This window comes from Vigna angularis, chromosome 11 (assembly GCF_016808095.1).
Source record: "Vigna angularis cultivar LongXiaoDou No.4 chromosome 11, ASM1680809v1, whole genome shotgun sequence".
Taxonomy (NCBI): domain Eukaryota; kingdom Viridiplantae; phylum Streptophyta; class Magnoliopsida; order Fabales; family Fabaceae; genus Vigna; species Vigna angularis.
Genome location: NC_068980.1, coordinates 3,051,638 through 3,073,844, shown reverse-complemented (window position 1 = coordinate 3,073,844; position 22,207 = coordinate 3,051,638). Strand labels below are relative to the sequence as shown.

General features: G+C 31.0%; 3 protein-coding genes across 7 annotated transcripts; all 3 read right to left on the bottom strand.

Annotated features, from left to right (window-relative positions):
* Positions 1-487: 487 nt before the first annotated feature.
* LOC128193322 (uncharacterized protein YMR315W-like) lies at positions 488-5,867 on the bottom strand. Its single transcript, XM_017569705.2, has 13 exons — positions 5,726-5,867; positions 4,649-4,776; positions 4,414-4,554; positions 4,052-4,100; positions 3,799-3,816; positions 2,684-2,799; positions 2,505-2,618; positions 1,935-1,985; positions 1,488-1,576; positions 1,348-1,408; positions 1,165-1,239; positions 977-1,087; positions 488-783 (listed from the first exon to the last, which is right to left on the bottom strand). The coding sequence occupies exons 2-13, from the start codon at positions 4,772-4,774 to the stop codon at positions 652-654; spliced, it is 1,083 nt and encodes a 360-aa protein (XP_017425194.1). The 5' UTR covers positions 4,775-4,776; positions 5,726-5,867; the 3' UTR covers positions 488-651.
* LOC108333869 (DNA topoisomerase 6 subunit B) lies at positions 5,864-12,192 on the bottom strand. 5 transcript variants are annotated; one of them, XM_017569343.2, is made up of 19 exons: positions 11,676-12,185; positions 11,527-11,579; positions 11,339-11,436; positions 11,109-11,214; positions 10,743-10,880; positions 10,493-10,544; positions 10,311-10,375; positions 10,069-10,175; positions 9,890-9,992; positions 9,643-9,728; positions 9,369-9,565; positions 8,783-8,898; positions 8,576-8,661; positions 8,240-8,312; positions 7,660-7,751; positions 7,132-7,270; positions 6,956-7,050; positions 6,679-6,853; positions 5,864-6,151 (listed from the first exon to the last, which is right to left on the bottom strand). In XM_017569343.2, the coding sequence occupies exons 1-19, from the start codon at positions 11,764-11,766 to the stop codon at positions 6,005-6,007; spliced, it is 2,019 nt and encodes a 672-aa protein (XP_017424832.1). In that variant the 5' UTR covers positions 11,767-12,185; the 3' UTR covers positions 5,864-6,004. The 5 variants fall into 5 exon arrangements, with proteins under 5 accessions (XP_017424832.1, XP_052727049.1, XP_052727051.1 ...); XM_052871089.1 differs by lacking the exon at positions 11,676-12,185 and having other exon boundaries at positions 11,301-11,407; positions 11,527-11,576; XM_052871090.1 differs by lacking the exon at positions 5,864-6,151 and having other exon boundaries at positions 6,682-6,870; positions 11,676-12,192.
* Positions 12,193-14,548: 2,356 nt separating this feature from the next.
* On the bottom strand, positions 14,549-19,693 carry LOC108333875 (beta-glucosidase 13). Its single transcript, XM_052871092.1, has 13 exons — positions 19,503-19,693; positions 18,953-19,022; positions 17,750-17,808; positions 17,527-17,602; positions 17,367-17,444; positions 17,134-17,221; positions 16,507-16,762; positions 16,271-16,386; positions 15,982-16,199; positions 15,864-15,895; positions 15,670-15,772; positions 14,916-15,024; positions 14,549-14,834 (listed from the first exon to the last, which is right to left on the bottom strand). Exons 1-13 carry the CDS (start codon positions 19,668-19,670, stop codon positions 14,663-14,665), a joined length of 1,545 nt encoding a protein of 514 aa, XP_052727052.1. The 5' UTR covers positions 19,671-19,693; the 3' UTR covers positions 14,549-14,662.
* Between the last annotated feature and the right edge of the window lie 2,514 nt (positions 19,694-22,207).

Here is a 22,207-nt window from a genome sequence, read left to right as displayed (position 1 = left end):
AGAATTTAAATTTTATAAATCTAACAATTACGTTAACATTTCGTATGAAATTGATAGTTTACAAAAATAATTATAGTTTAAAAATTTACAAATCTAGCAATTTATAGAAGCTAGAAATACAATTTTAAGTTTTTTTTTAATTTAGGTGGAAACATTAATATTTTTTAATTTACACTAAATTTTATTTACAAATACAATATTAGTGTAAATTAAAAGGTCAAAATTATGCTAGTAAAAATACAGTGTAAATTAAAAAAAAAAATAGTCAAGTGGTGCATGAGAAACCAAAACTGTGTTTGAAAAGCAATTTATTCTTCACAAAGGAATCCTTCCAAATGTACCTAAACTTTTTAAAAAGTTAATCCGTTCAGGTAAAATTGTACATTTTGAAGCTGTGGCCCAATAAAAGTTAGCAGAGCCTCAAGTTATTAGAAGTTTCAGATTGAAGAGCATACCAACAATAATTTCAATAAATTTAAGCAAACACTAATAAAAAAGCTTCATCCAATGACATTGATGAGGGTAATTGTTTAAACAAGCTTATTCATCTATACTTAACTGCCTTTCTCAGTTCATTGTTCTATAACATTACAGAGTAAATATTGGTAAACATTGAACAAAGCCACCGGTGAAAAAGGGTTGGTTCCATGATTACCTCAACTTTTTCACCTGAACAAGTTCACCTTGTCTAGCTCCAGATTCAAGCATTGCTTCTAACACAGCAACATCTCTTGCACCCTCGACAAAAGAGAGACGGGGCTCAGCCACAAACTGGCTCCCCTTCTGCTACAAGGAAATAAATTAGACTAGAAAACAGCACCCTGTTCAAGGTTGTTCTTTATATTGTTATTATAATGTGCATGAAGTCTGAATCTCTAGTTCCAGGAATGTTTGGACAAGCAAATGATAAAACGAGTAACATGAATAATGAACTAGAGAATTTGTTTAGGAATTCAAACATGATGACTCAATTTACCTTGAGGGTGTTTTCAGATACATCATTAATAAAAGCTTTTAATTCCTCAGTTACTCCATTGAATGGAAAGAAGGTGCTCTCCTTTGGTCCATCGGCACCATAAAAAGAAACCTACATAGCATTACAACACATAAAAAATTGATCCCATTTTATTTATGAAAACCAGTAACATAAACTACAGTTCATACCAGGTAACCATGTTCTCCTTGGAAACCACGCTCAACTTGCAGGGTTCCATTCAAGCCAACAACTCGCCACAAGGTCTATAATATATTAAAAATAAATAAATGCATTAATAGTAAGCATATCTACAGCCTAGCAGGCGTGACACAAGTGTGCTTTTGAAAGAAGAATGATCTTTGACCACATGCCTTGGGTGATCTGGAGGAGACAACCATTACAAACACTCCTGAACATCCATTCTCCAAATGACTAAGGCAAAAGATTCCAAAATTAATCTTGGATTTCCAGTCAGGTATTGTAAAATTAACTCCGTGAAATAGAAGCTTACAAGACAGATGATAAATTATCTGGGGAAGGTAAGGTCATATCTACATGAGACGTCATTGCTGAAACGGAAACCAACTCACACCCAACAAGCTGCCAAAAAAAAAAAAGATTAATAACATCATTATATAGATTAATCAGGCCTATAAGCCCCTTCTCTAGGACTCCTAATAGAGAAGTAAATTGAAAGAAAACTTTACCAACTTCTAGAATAACAAGCAACTTTTCTATAAGCAGGTCAAAATACAACTAATTACTTTTAATTGCCCAAGTGTATTTTGGTAGCAGAGCATTAAACACTAATGACAAAGTTTTGGTAAGATGCCAAAGGCTATCAGTTTGATAAGACCAATAATAAGAGTTTATTGCCACCATAAATTGCATTGGAAACACCAGAAAGACGAGATAATAAATAAAACAATCAAAATGCACACCGTAAGTCAAAGATTACCATTCTTAACCCTGCAATGTAATGCACGCCCATATCAATAATGAAACCTCCCTGCCAGAAAGAAAATAAGGAACAACCTCACATAAAAAACCAAAAATGAACAATTAGTACAATAAGACAGGCATAAACTGTTATGCTAATAACATGACAAGTTATTTAAGAGTTTTGGATTTGCAATATTTTAGCTATCAAGTATAGCCACAGAAAAGGGAATAACAAAAAGATAAATTCTTATTAAAAATGGATTACATTGTTTCAGTACTCCTTAGATTAAGACATATAAAGAATCCAAACTTGGATTTCCGGTATTGTAAAGGTAACTCCATGGATTAGAATCTAGGAGAGGAATATAATTATACCTCCTTTTATTCACTACCAACATAAAGTTCATGTATTAAGATTTTATATATTACTCAATTATTATTATTATATTATAAATAGTAGGGTTCTTTTAGTTAATAGGTCAGAATGGTAGTTCATTTAAGTGATCCAAAAACATAGGTTGTATAACACATGCTCTTTTAAATTTGAATATTCAAACAGTGCACAACTAAATTACAAAGAACATACAGTTAAATTGCGCCTCCAATTGCTTGAAAAGTAGGGGTTTGCACTGTTCATTGATCCTTCAATAATAACTTGAACACTCATCATTTTCCCAATGCCAGCAATAAGTTTCTTGCACTGCCAAAAAACTTATGTGACTCCACAGTTGGATTCATAGGTCAAGATCTCAAACAAACAAATACCTCTATTAAGCCAGTCTCAAATCGGTAATTTTCAGCCACAGACCATATTAATTGACCAGGAACATCAGCGGAAATAGATTTGTAGCTAGACAATGCAGTTTCCAATTCACTTGTACCTGCATTATTATATCGATGTATAGTTATGCTATTGCCCTGTTTTATTCTGAAGAGAAATATAGAGGGTTTTGGAAAGATAAATAGAGGGAATGAAAATAGAGAAATAAGTTGAGAAAAGATAAATAGGTAAGAAATAAAATTAAATGTTTAGTCATTTGATAGAGTAAAAATAGGTGAGAAATAGAGATAAAGCTTTTTGGAAATTGTGTAATTTGATATGTTTGCTTGGATATAAATTATATGAATAGTATAAATCTCATTATACCCCTCACCACATACAACACAAATCAAAACTGTAGAAGTAAAATCCTAGTTTTTCCTCTCTCTTTCTTCATTTTTTGCCCATCCTCTTCAATTATTTCTTATTCTCAACACCAAAGTACCAAATTCAACTTCCCTTCTCTCCATTTTCATCCCAGAGAAATGCGGCCTAAGTTTAGATGAGAAAGCATCTTAGAATGTCGTTTCTACAAGACATGACGACAATACAGTCAACAAATTGTATAAGACCGACATGATGAGGTAACCGACCATTAGAAAGAGATAGAATATACCATTATACAATGAACACCTCATAAAAGTTATCAATGTGACAGAGGAAAGGGTATTTTTCCAACTCACTATCAAAGGTATCGCTAGGTCCTACTAGATTTTCAATATAAGAGTGAGATGGGAATTATGGTCTATAACACCTGGTGAAATCTTGTAATCTAACTTGTGTATGGCTTGGTATTTGACTCATGATTGTTACAAATAGACATGATTATTACATCAAGTAAGTAGCCATACTAATCTCCTGCTTTCATGTTCCTTTCTAATTTTACCTTACCTTACTCTTTACTATGAAACCCTAACCCAACTGCTGAAAGACTTGAACATACTAGATGAAAATTCTTCTCATTCATAGTCAATACCACCTTATCAATAAACAATTCTAAATTAGTATACAATTTAGTGTAGATAGAAGTATACAATTGCCATAATAAAACACTAATTACCCGATGCTGCAGGTTTCTCTTTATATCCACCAAATTAGGCATCCAACGCATACAATACATCCGAACAAACATAAAATTTAGTCAGTGGCACAAAAGATATATGTAAAAACAAATTTGTTATCAAAGTAAATTTACTAGCATGACGTGAAGTAGCCAGGCAAGTTCCTCATCGACGCAATTAACCTGACCCTCACAAGAAAGATAATATCTGGCTAACAAACTTGTAAACACGTACATTTACAAAATCCATTACCTTGAAGAACATGTTTACCAGCCTTTAGCAGCTTCAGTGAAATGTCGACCTGGAACAATTGATTGTTTGTAAAGAAAATGCAAAGAAATTGTAAATTCTGTAGAATTCAAGTATAAAAGTCCTTCCAATTTCAATTAAAGTTGACAGATAAACAATCTGGTTCATGGATAACCAAATCCACATTTTGAAAGTAGGTAATACACAGTATGGCATTCAATGCAGCAGGTTATTGTTATTATTTATAATTTGATTTAATTAGAAGTTAAATGAGAAATAATTACCTTAATTGTTACGCATACACAAGTGATTGAGAGTGAGAAAAGATAAATACTACGATACGATAGAGAAGAGAAATAAGAAACCTGATTTTGGCCAGCCAAAACGACAGCAACAGCATCTATGGATCCATCTTGGATGATCTCTTCAAGACCGCTGTCTCCCCACTTACACTCTACTCCGGGAAAACGCTTACGGGCTAGGCCTACGGCCACCGTAGCGGATTCCTGCGCAGAAAAAAATGAATTGTAGGTAACCAATGAGATTGAAAAAAAAAGGCGAAAATAAAACAATGCAATAGTAATGGAGGAATGGTATTACCTGAGTGCGGCTCCAAATGGCTTTGAGTTGGAAGAGATGAGCGATCTCGAAGAGTCTAGGAAGGTACTGAGCCTTCACAAAGATTCCAGCTCCCAGAATAGCGATCTGAGGAACCTTCGTCGCCATAACTACAATACAATACAATAAAAATGCCACACAAATTTCACTATGTATATAGAGTGGGGCAAAAAACACCACATAAAATATTTATACTGTATATTTCCACTGTTTGATGTTAATATTTGTACTATCTATTTTTTTATTAATATTTTTTTTTTAAATTGTTTATTAAAGTGTTTTCTTAGTTCAACATTACTAGTTGGTGGGGAACTATTTTAAGTGATTAAAAATGTTTATTAATGTCAAAAATATTTTGATGAAATAAATTTAATTTACACATTTAATATAATGAATTAAATGAACTAGTTTTTTTCTGATAAAGTAGTTAATTAATCTTATAAAAAAAGGTAAGTACATAATTTGATTTTAAGTTTTAAGCGTTTTCAGGATAAAAAGATATTATTAATATAATCCACAAGATAAAAAATATTATTAATATAATTCATAAGATAAAAAATATTATTAATACAAGTTTTGTGCATTTTCAGTATAAAAAATATTATTAATATAATTATTAAGATAATACTATAAAAGTTTATAAAATGATCTCTCTCACATACATATGTTTTGTGATTTAACCACTACATAAATATTTTAAAAATGGGTAAATTTGATTATTCTTTTTTAAAACTAATCATATATAACAATGAAATTCATCATTATTATTGTAAAAAATTTTAAGTAACGACCACAATTACTTATAATAAAGACTTGGCAAATTATAACTTTGTAAGAATATATAGTTAATAGATCGATAGTATACATCGATATGTAGTATATCTATTGACTTCAAAAGTAATATACTTCTGGAGAAGGAAATCCTAATACTATTGATGAGTGTCATCTGAAAAGATATTTTTGAAATTGGTCTAGTGTATACTCTGGAAAGTAAAACCCAAAAATTCACATATTTGATGGAATGCAAGAAGAAATTTGATGGGTGCAGGAAGAAACAACCTCACAATAAACTGCCATCATCTTTTGTTTTCACTGGCAAAGAACCTTGTTCTTAGTGGGTTGAGTCGAATCATTATTCATATTCTTGCACTACAATGACAAGCACCAGATAACACTATTTCAGAACTCACTGCAATATCTTATCAATCTTATTGGCATTTGTTACAAATTAAAAGAATAGATACAATAATTGTTATTTCTTGTACCACGATATAAATTTAATTTGGAAAAATCATCTTCCCTTTCATTTCTTTTCATTATCAAATCGATTTTCTAAACCTACTGAAAGACTCTGAAAACAAAAAATGGAGCCTGTAGGTCGATCATCTTATTTTCAGCATCCAATGGTTGTATGTATATTGTTTCTCTGGGTTCCTCGCTCACCCCACTCTGCGTGGCATACTCCAATGCCATCTCATAGTCCACCTGCATACAGAAATTATGTACAAAATTTGATGAATAAATCAAAATTCAAGTACACCTAGCCCGTCTTTTATCTTCTGTTCATTGTATGAACTCAGTTCATACAGTCTATTTAGGATACAATCCTAGAGGGTATTGCCTAAAAGCTTCATTTGATATGTAAGCTAAAGGTATAGTTGTTTCCTTGAAAGACGAACTCAAGTAAAGCTAATAAGCAGATACGCACATAATCCAGAATGAATAGAGAAGTTAAGTGATCGAGAGAAACGATTTCTGTTGCTCAAGAAAAAAAGACGAACAGGTTTTATGATGCTAATTTCGAAGTTCTTCAAGCAACCCCTTATTTTATGTACAACCAAAACTAAATCTATATTATTTTTAACGTTTAAGGTGAACATACTCATGATAAGAGTTGTTCCACTATATCAATTTACTGCCAATCTGACACTTATATCTACTCAGGTTGAGGTATCCCTTTAGTTTTTATATACGAAGAAATATTCACACTCACACGCCGCCAGATAGCATACCTGTTCAACATGTTTAGCAAGCTTTTCAGTCAATGTTTCCTTAGTAATCAAATTCTCTGAGACTTTTCTTAGTAGTTCTACATCATTATCCCCATAACGAATCTTCTTTGCCGCGTGTAACCGTGCCATTTCTTTCAAAACGTTGTATACTGCACCAGAAGCATCGGGGATATACCTGCCCATTGGTAGGAACTATATTTGATTTCATACTTAAAAAATGCATCATTGTTCAGAGATTGCTGGAATTATGAGAGGGACAAATAAAACTTTGACATACTTGCTGAGATTTCGTTTCCTCTCCTGCTGCTCACGGGCCTGCATCTTTTTCACAATCTTGGATTTTAACTGGACACAGCACTGCTGAATAGCATACTAAAGATACAGCAAAAATAAAATCTGTTAGCCTATTTTATATAGCAAAAATTGAACAGTTGCAAATTACAAACTACAAACCTTGACAGCAGAAGCAATCTCAGTTATGTCATCTCCAATGTATTCTTTCCCAGTTCCTTTGAATGGAATTTTTGTGCTCACAATGCTTACAAAGACACCAATCTTATCTTGTATCTGATTGATTTTGTAACTACTCCAGCTGAAAAAGTATTTAATAGAATTTCATAGGCTATAGTTGCCTTGTGACGCCAGAGAATTTTGGAAGCAATTATTGACCCTTATTCTGTCCCCTCATCATAAAACACTACTTGGAACAAATGGCTTTGGCAAGAAAGAAACATTATAGCAGGACTGGCCTTTAAAAAGTATTCACTTCTAATTCCTAACATCATTTATACCCGCATCTCTCGAAACAAGATTATATGTTATTTCCTCTCACTATATTTTTTTTTCTCTCTCCATCCAAACAACATCACATACCTATATTTTCTCCTTTTCTTTCTTTTTATTCTCACTTTGTTCCCTCATCTAAGCAAAACAATAATTAGAAAGGCAAAATAAATCACATGCTTTTATATGTATACTTACTTAATCCTTTTATGTGCGGTCCTGGTAACAACATCGGCACCTTGCTCAAAAAGTAGAGGAATTCTATTGGCAAATCGAAATATATTCAGACCCTGGAAACAAGTATTATATATTCTGTTACTGAAACTATTGCCATTTTCTAATAGCAGAATGAAGTATTTCGTTAATAAACAAGTATTATATATTTCTGTTCAGTTGATCAAGAATCATCCAACATCACCAAATTTAAGACGGTGGCGGCAATCAAACTACAACACAATAATCAGAAGTTAAATTAGTTTCTTTTTCTTTATAGAAAAACAATTTATTACAACATAAGGACAAATAAAATAGCACAGGATGATCAAGGAGTATGCTAAAACACAAAAACAAGGAAAAAGAACATAAAACAGTATGAGTCCAATCCTTTTGCATATCAAACAAAAGGTTTATTTTCTATTATATATTTTTTCCCATGTTTATTACGGCATTTATAGCATTTCACTCTATCTCCAGCTATTGTTTTAAGATTATACGGTAAATTTAACACGTGTAGTTCAAACCATTGCCAAACATAACTATTTTTGGAATTGAAACTAACTTGCTTGACATTTTTTCCTCCTACACTGACTCCAGCTTCCACAATGAATGGGTGACCTTCAAAAACTTGAGCACTGTGCATCAATGGCAAAAGAAATTAGCTTTAAATCATTATGAATTACCAGAAAATTCAACCAAAACCAAGAAATCCCTCATGAGCCTCTAGCATAACGGCTCCAATTACCCTTTGGAACTTCCAACAAATAGCGTAAAATGTAAGCTAAAGACTCAAGATGTTCCATATCAAGGATACAAAATTAAGAGATCATGAAGTTCCAAGAAGTAATAATTTGAGATAAGAGAAACATGTAGTAAAACTTTGATACTGAACTACAACCTGCCTGAATAAGTAGCAACCATGTCCGGGTGCAGCTCTTTTATAATTCCTAATCGAAGATTGTATTCACCAGCAGGGCTAAGACACTGAAAATAGGTAATATCGACACATAAAATGACAAATGAAAGGAATATAATATAACAAATAATAACGGAAAAATGAATGATAAAATATAAATAAAAGGGGCTCATGATACAGACTACATACATGACCACTAGGATCATCAAACTTGGCTTGTCGAAGCAACTGATGAATGCGTACTAATTGCTGTGAAGTTAGAGACTTCACAGCCGTTTTTGCGCTGAAGTCTGGACCCATTTCTCCTGATAAAGAGAGTAAAGAGTGAAATAGAAAGCATATGCATCTATAACATATGCACATTGAACCATGTCAAGAAAAAATATACACATAGAACAGAGCCGCAGCAGGCAACTTAACCCCTCGCTGATTTAGGAAGGAAAAGGGAATACAATTAAGGAAAAGGACCCTTAAGCATTCCCATATTTCAATATCAACAAAGAGAGCCAGACATATCTTCTTTCTACACTTATTGCAGAATAACATTGCTTTTACATCAGGGATAAACGACTCTTCTTAAGTGGAGAACCTTAGCGTACTATATTTCCCTTTGCCTAACCAAATACCAGTTTCATCAATTCTGTAAGAATGATGAATCCAAACAGTTAACTGGATTACGTAACTACCATAGAAGGTGCTGCTTCAAAACACTATCTGCTCAACAAGAATAAAAAATATCCAACAAATTATTAACAAAGTTACTGTTTCTCCTCACCTATTAATCTTTCAGCATAAGATTTATTAATATTTACGAATTCATGCTGAAGAAACTGTAGAAGATTCTGCTTTGATGTTTCAGCGATAAGTCGTTTAATTAGCAGTAAATCCACAGAAGATGGATGATGCTTTGTCTCCATAGGAATGGGTGGCATTACATCTGTTCTGCGAGCAAATCTTATAGAGACATTCTTGCTGCCAAAGAGAACAGCTGGTATAAGAAGATTGTGCAAGTTGATTTGGGGACAGAATCTGAAAAGATATATACATACTCAGGGGCATCTGACACAAATTTAAATAGAAATTGTGCATAAGGGGTGATGACAGCCATTTGTCTCATGTAATGCAATATTTTTGACTGCAAATACAAACAAAGGAGCTCACATTACTGAAACATGACCACAAGTATTTTTTCAATAAAATCAATAAGCATGAAAATAGTTTATTGATGGAACCGCTCAATTATATCTAGAGTTTGAAGTGAAATTATTCAAATGTCATCAAACAGGCATTACATACACGGTAAGTCGTCCAGTTCCCCTCTATGACAACTTGAATTTCAGCTCCCCGCCAGTGTTCCTTATTTTCCCGTTTTTCATGTAAATGAACATGGGGTATATTCCTGAAAATTGAAGCATTTGTTTATTTGGAAGGAGTTCAAGTATTAATTCATAAAAGTAATTAAAATAAAGTCATACCTATGAATGTCAATATCCAGCCTGCAAAATGAAATATAATTTTGGTTCCTCATTGAAGAAGAGATCTCAATAGGAAGCCCTGTACTCATTTTCGACCATATTAACGCCTATATCCATTTAAAAACCAAATTAATATGGCCAAGCGAAACAAGTATATAATACAACTTCTACTGAAAAGTTGCCAGCTGTAACAAAAACAGAGGGAAATAACATATAAACTAGTGCGTGTTGTCAATCAATACCATCTTTGCACCAAGACCAAACTTTCCCCGTGTCTGTCTCAAGCCATATTTTGTCCCAGATAGAACTGCGTGAATAGACAAGCATACAGCGAGTGAGGTTTCTAGTTCCTATGAACAAAACTACAACTGCAATTGCGAATCATCTTGATTGCAGATAACTAATGCAGCAAGAATTGACTGACCTCGTCCAAACATATTTGGGATGTCATCATGTGGCATTCCCTTTCCATTATCCTGCAATTAGTAACAATAATGAGACTGTCGACATTTCTCTAACAGGAATGAAACTGATAACGACAGAAAATGAGAAAATTTTCAAACTGGATTTCAAAATCTGATCAATCGGTTCAGCTGACCAGATTAAAATCCACAAAGACGATGCATATCAACATGGTATCACAGAGTAAGGCCTGAGGCAGAAACCACACGCACCTTGCATGTAACTCTGTAAAAGGAAGCCTCACCTCGACCTTTGGCAACCTTTGTAGCGTGAGTTTCTTTCACTTTCTTTCCCAGGGCTACATTCTTTGCCTGCATTTCTTGAGCACGAGCCTCTTTTGCTAATCGTTTCTGCATGGGAAAGTATTATGTCAAACAGAACCCTATCCAGTGAGCATTTCACCTATAGTCTCTAATCAATTGCAATTGCTTGTTTATATGATGAACCAAGAAAATAATTTCTAATTTTTTACTAAGAAACAATGTATACTAACCAAGCCCGATCAGAGTTTAATCCAGGTTCGTATATATCAGAAAAACAAGTCAACAACCAATGTAACAAGATAAGATTAAACACACCTCACGAGCCTTCTCAGTTTCATAATCGTCATACAATGCAGCATCAACACGTTCACGGTCAACAAGACCAATCATGGAATTAAATTTGCTTTTTCCTATCTCCTCACTATAACAACCAAGCCAGCATGAAAGAAATCATTTACATATACACTTCAAGAAAAAAAAATCGCGTGTTCACATTAGCTCATTTACCGGTTCATCATTCATCATACTTGTCCTTGCACACTTACATAGTAATTTCGACCACCGGAAGCTCCGATATGGATTCCGCCGAGTCAAGTGAGTTCTCCACAAGCTCTCTAACAGTAGTATAAAGTGATTTTCCAGGCTGTAGTTAAATCCACATAATTTCAGAGAAAACATACACACAAGATTGCTTGCGCATAACAAATCAAAAACATAATTGTACAACGCATACGTTATCAAATCCTGCAATGTTCTTGTTTTCGGCAAAGAACTCGGCAGGAGATTCTACAAAAACAAATAATAATAATAATCAGTTGAAAGATAAAGCTATGAAATAAAGCAGAAATGGCAACATAGAGAGAGAGAGAGCGAGAGAGAGACTCTGCTTCAGAAGAGCTTCTTTCGGTTTTCGAGGGGTCTTTGACTTGGTTTTCTTAGCTTCGGTTCGGCTTTCATCGCTAATTCCATCCATGGAAATTTCACCCTAAAATCTTGAATTGCCGTTGATTTCGATTTCCAAGGAGCTTGAGTTCAGATTTGGAATCAGAAGCTGGGAGTGAGAGAGTGAGTGAAAGCAACGAACTTCGATTCAGCTGGCTCCTGCACCCAGCCAGCCAGCGTTAGGGTTCTAAGCTGAAAATACAGAAAATAGTTGAATTTGTCGTGCCTGTGATCTAGTGTTGTCGTCCGCAGTGCGGATCACGCTGCCATTGTCAGTCGCCAAACAGAATCTCACGATCAACGGCCAATATATTTCTTTCGCTGAGACCTTATACTTGGACGGCCAAGATCCATGATAAATGGTATACTGTACTGTCTGCAATCCGCATCTTCAAGGTATTTCGTTTATAAAATTCATCCTTATTTCCCGCCAACCAAAGTCTCTCTCTGTTCCCGTGCACCACTATTGAATATTCCAAAGCTAATTTGAGTGAAAGTCTTTCACTTACACTGATATTTGAAACTGAACTTGCCTAATGTTTTGTATTGTAACAATTTTTTATCAAGAAACTAAAATTATTTGTTCTTGTCTGTTTGAGGATGTTACCATTTAATGTTCATACATATTTTTGACATTATTAAAGGTCATCCAATTTTAATTTTTAAATGAACTATTAGAAGAGGTCATAAATTTACTATACACAACCCTTTATTATTAGATGATAGTACTTCCTTTTTTTTTTATTATCAGTGCATTGTAATTAAATTTAAATGTTATTGATGTCTAGTTTTAGATGATAAAGAAATGTATTAAAATTGTAGAATAACAATTTATTAGGTTTAACTTTTTCAAAACCAATTATCAAAAGTTTCCTTAATGTGTTGAATGAGAGTAATAAAAAATGTGTTGTTAACTTTCCTAACATCTCTATTTTATGTTAACTATATTTAACTTTATAATATAAAGTAATTTTATAAGTAAATTGTAAAAAAACATTGTAAAAAATTAAAGATAACTTTAGAGAGTTATCTATAGCCAATTTCTAAGTTGTTTTTATAAAATTATAATATAAGTTTGATTAAAATCAATCTGAAAATTTATAGAACATTCTTGAACATTCTTAAAATATAATTCTCCAATATGACTAATGAGATTTATATTTAAAACTTTATTTATGTCTAATTTTGAAGGATGATTTAAATGATTAATATTGATTGCAATTTGATTAATATGAAATTTTCTATAATGATTTTTTATGGTTTAATAAAAATGAATGGTATGAAAATTATTCAAGTGAGGTGTATGTGAGAATAAATATAATTTAGGTTTGAATATCAAAATCCTATTAAATCATGTGATATAGATAAATTATGATTTAAGAATTTTATTAATATTATCATTCATAAGAAAAAATGTCCTATTCAATAAGGTATAATTGTATTGAGTTTGCTATTAAACTTTTATACTCATATAAAGTAGAGAATGAGATTTAAGTAGTAAGAATAAAAGAAAATTCATAGTCTTAGTATTAAATATTGGGTTAAATATGTTTTTCGTCTCTTAAGTAACACACGTTTTAGGAGTCTCTACTCAAAACTTTGATGGTTTTTAGTCCTTAAACTTTTGAAACTTTGAGTTTTAGTCCTTCAAATTGAACGGTGTTAAGTTTTAGGGAAGGTGGCAAACGGCGTTGCCACGTGAAAAACCAACTGCCTTAAGTATGCAAATGAGATTAAGTATGTTAAGTGATTGGCACGTGCTTGATTGAAATCAAATTAACAATTAAAGTTTTTAATTGGGGAATTAGGGTTCTTAATTGGGGAAAAGTTAATTGGGCAATTAGGGTTCTTGGGGTTGCAACAGGGACTGGGATTATGGAGAATCCTCCACTGCCACTTCTTCTTCCCCGTGTTGATGTTCTTGCTCTTATTTTCGCGCTGATTAGTGTATGTCTAACAACTTTAGCACACCAAAATTCAGAATTCGCCAAAGCAATAGAGGAACATTATCTTCCAACTAAAGAAATCAATGTTCAAAACAGCTTGCTAACTTACATTGTTCGCGTTGAAAGGTCTGATGAGGGTGGTGATTCTCTTCGGTCTAAGGACTTGCTTGGTTGGTACCGTTCACTCCTTCCATCCAGTTTGGAATCTGATCAGAACCTGCGGTGCATTATTTTCTTATACCGCAACGTGATGGATGGATTTGCAGTGGAATTGACCCCAGAAGAAGCCGAAGCTCTTCAAGAGAAGGAGGAGGTTGTGTCAGTGCGTCTTGAAAGTACCTATTCATTACACACAACTCATACTCCAACGTTCTTGGGGTTGCAATAGGAATTGGGATTATGGAGAATTAACAATTATAGTTTTTCCCAATTGAAAAAATTAACTTTTCCCCAATTAAGAACCCTAATTACCCAATTAAGAACCCTAATTGTTAATTTGATTTCAATCAAGCACGTGCCAATCACTTAACATACTTAATCTCATTTGCAAAGTTAATCAACCAACGTGGCAGAAAGAGAAGAAGGCAGTTGGTTTTTCACGTGGCAACGCCGTTTGCCACCTCCCCTAAAACTTAACACCGTTCAGTTTGAAGGACTAAAACTCAGAGTTTCAAAAGTTTAAAGACTAAAACCATCAAAGTTCTGAGTAGGGACTAAATCCTAAAACGTGTGATACTTAAGGGACGAAAAATATATTTAACCCTTAAATATTTAGTGTTTAAAAACCTTCATTTTTTAACCTCTCTCTTCTCTCTTTTCCTTTTTTTTTTCATCCTTTCTATCTTCGTCGATATGAACAAATATAACTACCAAAATAATTGGAGTTTCAATAGTTGATTTGGAAAAGTACAAAAATATAATAATTTGTACTTCAATTATTTAATGTGCTTCATTACACTGGAAAAGGTAAGGCACTTAAATTCAGTATTTTTTTAGAAAATTTCTAAACCATTTTGCAGAGAGTTTTTGATATCGCTTCAAGCCATTCTTGTAATCCACAAAGTTGATTCCGAATCTCACTGTATAACCATTGTTCCATTCAAAGTTGTCAAGCAATGACCATGCAAAATATCCTTTTATATTTACGCCATCCCTTGTAATGCCAACAAAATAAAATAAGATTATAAATTAAATATTTTTCAAATATTAAAAGAAACGAAGAAAAATCAATTACCTAATTGCTGAATGAAGATAAAATAGATGACGATAATGATAGTCTATCCTCAACGTATCTAGAAGAGACTCTTCCAATGATAGCGTTGGATCATTGAACTCATCAACACCTACATATAAATAGTATTACATGTTATTAGAAGATAAAAAAATGCAGGTAAACCAACAAGTTAATTATTACTTACAATTATTGATATTTAGTGTATAAATTTATTTTACATTAGCTTCTTTAAAGAAAAGTACTAAAATTTTAGTATAAATAATTCATATAAAAAAATTAAAATGAATTAAATTAATATCACTTATAACCTAAAAACTTGAATTAATAAATTTATTAGTCAAACAAAAGTATACTATAACAAATAACTGAAAATAGATCATAATACACTGTATCTCTGTAACAAATAAACCAAAATAGGTCATAGTAAGAACTTACTATGATATATATTTTTTGTTACGTCATATAAATCCCAAACCTATTATGATTATCAGAACTATAACATTAAAACATCTATCATAGAAAATTCATTTTATCTGTCATAAAATGTCATTTTTACAAATATATTAATTTTCTTCCAATATAAATGTTAAAATCTTAATTATATAAAATTAGTTTATAAAGTAATATAATGTTTATATCAACACTGTAAATTGGTGTTATTTATATTTGGTAAGAGACTTCTAATAATGAAAATTTTCATTCATTCAAAGTTAATCTTAACATAAAAATTTAAATATATTTTTAATGGAATTACCATTTTCAGTTATGTAAATTAATGGATTGTTGTACTTTTGTTTAATGTACAACAATAATTCTCTAATGCCTCGCGGATATACATACAACCAGCTAGAAGCAGCCTACAAACACAATAAACAAAAGTTAAATATATAATAATAAAATAAGTTAATCAAATGTAGCTAAGTAATTTGACATGGTCATTACACATACCGTTGGACCTATTGGAATCCCATTGCGTTCAGCTACTCCCAAAGAACAAATATATTATCAAAATCAAAACACACACAAGTCTGTAATTGTAGAGAAATAATAGATAAAAGAATCTTACTTGTAAGATTGGTATTGGCATCTGTATTATAATTAGGTTTGACAGTGCCTAGCTGAGGTGCATGGGTAGCATAATTAGAGGTGTAATAGTTTAATCCAATAAAATCAAATGAACCATTCACGAGTTTCATTTGTTGTTGGGAGAATTCTGGTAATCGATTACCAACAAGAGAACGCATGCTTTTTGGATATTTTCCTGATGTTAATGGTTCCACAAACCTAAGAAAAACATATTTAATCTTCGTATATAAATTAACCTTAAAAACTTTGATATGAAATCATGTACCCACCATCCCAACATGAAATCTAGAGCTCGCTCAGAAGCACTTTTATCTAATTTGTTATCCGACAATGGTTCAAACCAATTAGACACAAGAGTTATGCCTATGACTCCATTTTGATACACCTGTGTAAAGGGTTTTGTGTTAGTAGAGATGAATAAAATATAATGATATGTTTATTTTTCCAGTTGAACCTTTAAAATCTTAAAAATAAAGCTAAGAGCTATTGTGAAGTTGTGATGAACCTGATACTTTATTCTGTAAACTTGGACAGTGGCTGCATGAGCAAGAAGAAGGTGATGTGAAACTAAATAAGGTTCTTTCCCAGAATCACCATGAACACATTTTGGATCTAACCATTTAGAACATCGATTTGGTGGCATCACTCCAGTTGCATAGCCAAATGTAGTATAAGTCCATGGCTCGTTTAAAGTAATCCAATACTTCACTCTGTCTCCAAACTCTTTGAAGCAAACTTCTGCGTAATCTTGAAAGTCGTTTCTGATACCATGTATAACATGTTTGTATTGAGAAATAGTGTAAAAAGAGTTAAAGAAAAAATTACATCTATTGAACTATAAGTTAATTATATAAGAACATTTGATATCAAAATTTTCATGATCTTATTTTGTATTTTTAAAATAGCATTGTCTTTAAAAGCAAAATAGTATAGAACAGATGGAAAAATTTATTCTATAAGAAAATCCACATACACACACACACACACACACACACACACACACACATATATATATATATATATATATATATATATATATATATATATATATATATATATATATATATATATATATATATATATATATATAATAGCAATAATTCGATTAAAAAATAAATTTTGTATCACTTACATAATGCGAGGACTTAGGAAGCCACCATACTCATCTTCTAAAGTCTGGGGAAGATCCCAATGGAAGAGGGTGACAAATGGTTCAATACCTGTAATATTAATTAATTATTTACACATATTAATATTAATTAATTACATGTGATTGTGACTGTTCACTTACTTGAAGAAATATTAAAATACAAACTTTGATTAAAAAAATATTACAAGAAAACACAATAGATATGGATTTTTTACCATTAGCTAACAGTTCGTTGATGAGGTTGTTGTAATATTTGACTCCTTCTTGGTTTATTCCTCCACTAAGCTTTCCTTCTATGAATATTTATGAGAAGATTTAAAATGGTTAAAAATAATTAAGGGATAATAATGAAATAACCATCGATGTTTAACTTACTTGGAAGAATTCTTGGCCAAGAAATAGAGAATCTGTATGCATCCAAGTTCATGTATTTCATGATTCCAACGTCTTCCTAACAAGTTTAAAAAATCGTAAAAGTAATTAAATATATAAAAAAAATGTAATTTAGAAACTATATTATAATATTTTATTCCATTGAATAGTTTTATCACAATGTCATATGTTTGACCTTTTAGATTGTTTGAAATTTGAATTTTACCTTATACAGGTGATATTGATCATCGGCAACATCTCCATTACTTCTACCTTGTATCAGTTCTGCAGAGATTGAACATTTATTATTCAGTTAATTCCATGATGTTTAAAATATATATATAGTGGGTTTAAAGAAATAACGAAACAAATATTACTTTATTTTTTATATACTAACTACAATTATTATGAATCATATTTTAATTACAAAATTATTTGAAAAATACAAAAAAAAAAAATCAGAATCAAATTTTTGGTTTCCTTGCAATTGTTTTTAATCATTATAAATCATAATACTTTTATTATATATTTTCTATAGTTGGGTTAGTTTAAATTTACCGGGTTTAATTTTTTTTAACTCTTTTCTAATTAGGATACTTAATAAAATATAAAACTAACCTAATTGAAAAATATCCAATTGGATTGTAGGATGATGGTTCACAAGGAAACATAACTTTCAACCTATTCTATAAAGACAACACACTTTTTAGTTTCTATCTATTAATACTATATATATATATATATATATATATATATATATATATATATATATATATATATATATATATATATATATATATATATATATATATATATATATATAATCTATTTAAATATATTTATTTATATAATTTTAATTATTATATAAGTTATTTATTACGACAGAAGATGTGAGTAAGTAACACATAAAGTTTTAACGTTAACACTTAATGTTTGATTCTAAAGTTTCTAAATTTAAGTTGAAAACTAAATACTAACTCAATAGTTAAAATTTTGATAGGTAACTTAGTTTTTAATTCCTTTTCTTTTTTATAAGAATTGAAACAATTCTATTGTCTCTTTTTAATTATATTTATTATTAATGTTAAAATAAAAACATTATAGACAAATTTAGATTTTAATAATAGACTGAATATAATTTTGTATTTATAACAGATACGATTTTATATATAAATAATTTTTAGTTTATAAAATGATATTTAAATTAGAATTAATTATTATTTTTTAATTAATTACTATTTAATGATTTTCTTGTAAATAATAAAAAATTATAGATTATAAATATTTCATTTATATTGAAAATAAATTTTCATTTAAATAATTATTAAATTCACAATATAAAGAGAGAGAGAGAGAGAAAATAAATAACTTAAACTAGGAAAAAAAAATCAGTCTTACTAGAAAAATAAACAAAGAAAAAAAGAAATACCTGGATGTTTATGGGTGAAAGTATCCCATACACTCGGCCCTTTGCCCCCTTCCTTCGCCGCACCTTCATACTATATTCATGTATTCCAAAACAACAAAATTATTAATAAATTGTTGAATTTGATTAAAATATTAAAAACTAAATAGGTGAAACGTTTTTATAAGAACAGGAAAATACCTCATATTTTATGGGTTTTTTTTTCTTTTAATTATTAATATAATGATTGGGTGATGTTTACTCCCACTTATAAAATATTAATTGGTCCTCATGGATGGAACAAATATGCTTAACAAACAATAAATATCGTTAGGATAAATTTTAATTTCTAGTCATAATTTTGATATCATGTTAGAAGTGTATTTTAAGCTTAATTCAACCCATAAAATCGGTTTGTATGCATTCACTCAACAAAAAAACGTAAAAGTTACAAACCTAAGATCCCAATAATATACAAGGTCGTGAAAACACGAACTCTCCAAACATATTGTGAGAAATATCAAACCTTAAACTGTGCATTGTGTAGGAGATTTTGACATGAGATGTAATGTACCTGGTAAGCGGCAGAAGCTGTCCCAAAAAGGAATCCTGGTGGAAAAGTGCTTCGGTTGAGGAAAGAAACATCGAGGATAGGTGCAACAGGAACAGGTTCAGCAAGAGTAACTGATGCTAATGTTCTAACAATAGCAACAACCGTCAGAAAAAACGCATTGTATGCCATGTCAGAAGAAGAATGAAGTGATGATTCTATTTAATGCGCAAATATATAGACTGCACTGCAGGCATGGCCGGATTTTCAAAACCGCGTATATAATTTTCAAACATGATTCTCTTTCTCCTGTCGTTTTCGCCGTTTCGTGAGATAAACACAAACAAGAAAAACACCACAGTTTCTATTTCTTTATTACTCTTGCCATGTGTCTGCTTTGCCCTTCAACCAGTGTTCTACTTTGAATTTATTTAAGTGTTCTTCAAATTTCTATATCAACTAACATCAATTTATACTATATTAGATTAAGAAGTGGTATTTAAATTCATGTGCCGTATCACTATCCTATTATATCACGGACCGAACGATTTATCTCCCACACAAACTATCTTTGTGACCACATGGTTAGGAAACACGACTTAAGAGTCGGACCACGGAAAGATTACTTCTAATTTTGTGAAACTTTTAATTTTTAGTAACTTAAAAGATAAATCATTATTTAGATCCTAATTAGATCGTTACTAAAAAAAATCAATTTCGAATCTAAATCTATAGGTAAAAAAAAGAAAGTAAGTGATTACATTTAATAAATATTTAAATACACTAATCTTTCTTGATTTGACATCTTAATTTAACATTGGAGTATATGTTACATGTAACATTTTAACTCGAGGGACGAGTAACATCACTAAAATACGAAATTTGTCGTCATAATATAATCATGTTAATTATAAGTTATATTAAAAAATAAATTTTAAGTATAACTCCACTTTATAATCAAGTACAATAAGACATGTATTTACTCATTTCCTGAAAATTAATTTTATTTTTAATCAACGTGAATCTTTCTATTTATATATTAACATATTTTTTAATTATATTTTCGATAACATATAAATAGAATAATTTTATTGTGATTTTGAATTAAAAGTGACTTATATTATTTTATATGGCTTTATTAATTTCAAATTTCTCCTGTACTATCATCAAAATAACGTCACAGTATCAAGTTGATAATTTATTTTAGTGATTGACTTTGATAAATATATAAAAAATACTTAAAGAATTTTAAAATTTAAAAGTTTATTATATCATATTTCGTACGTTAAAATACTTGTGCTTGATATGTGTGTTTAATGTTGAAAAACCTCATACTTAAAAGAATATATGTTTGAAATTCAATATAAATTGGAAATCAGGCATTAAATAACAATAGACAATCTTTAATTTTTTTTTACTGAAAATAATATTTTAATCTTGTATATAAACTCTATGTATTTCTAGAAAAAAAAGCTAACAAATAACTTGTTAACAAAAATAAGTTAATAAAAATTCACATATTCTTTTATTACATTGATATCGTAAAACTTGATACGATTATATAATTAAAATATAAGGTCACAATCCAAAAGATTATACATAGTTCTATTTATTTTTATTTTAATGTACTATGTCGGACGTATGATGTCTCTATAGACGTTTGGATCTCATATATTGAACGTGGATAGTCTCCGCCAAATTTAATTTTTAAATACACATAGACGTCTAGGCCCCTATGTTGGACGTCTAAGGCTGTTTTATTACACTTTGCGCGAACTCGGGACAGTTACGCGCATATTCATCATCTTCCTCCTCGTTTTTTCTCTCGCGGCTTTGCATTTTCAGGTTCGTTTTTTCTCTTTTGAACCGTTTAAACTTACTTTTACTCTGATTAAATTAGTCTTTGATGAATTATCTTCCATTTGAACCGATTAAAATGAGTTTTCGCTGTGTTTTGGTGCAGTTTTGCTCGTTCCCTTGGGCGGCGATTTCTTGCGTTCTTGGGCAGCGTTTTTTTTGTGTTTTCCACTCCTCCAATTCCTCCACTGCGTTTGTAATCGGTTAAGACGGTTAGCATTCTTGTTTAAAAGTTTTTGTTTATGTATGTTATTGGCTTTTCGGTATGCCTGTTTTTGGCATTTGGATATGCATGTTATTAACTTTTGAATATGCATGTTATTAACTTTCGAATTTGCATGTTGTTGGCTTTTGAATTTGCATGTTGTTGGATTTTGGATATATACATGTTATTGACTTTTGTGTATGCATGTTATTGCCTTTTGTGTATGCATGTTATTGACTTTTGAATATGCATGTGATAAAGTTTTGTTGTGTTGTTATGATTGGTATGTTAGATTATTAGTATCTAATTGAGTGAAACTTAGTTCCCGTTTGAAATTTAACACAAACGATTAATCTTTTAATCGTTTGTATTAAATTTTGAATTGTCCGATTGGACAGTTTGGAAAAATTATGTTTCATAATTTGCTACATGTACGTTGGAGTTTATGGATAAGATTGATAAAATTTTGGTTCGGTATTTGTATTGTTCTCCGGATGCATATTTGATTGTGGTCATCCTTTACTACTCTCATTTCATGGATATCGAAGACCAATGCGAAATGCTGTCGAAATCTTATCAAATTTATGATATAGACTTCTTTGCATGTGTCTTAGCAAATTATGAAAAATAAATTTTCTAAATGGGTAGGGCCTAACCTTGTGAGAGT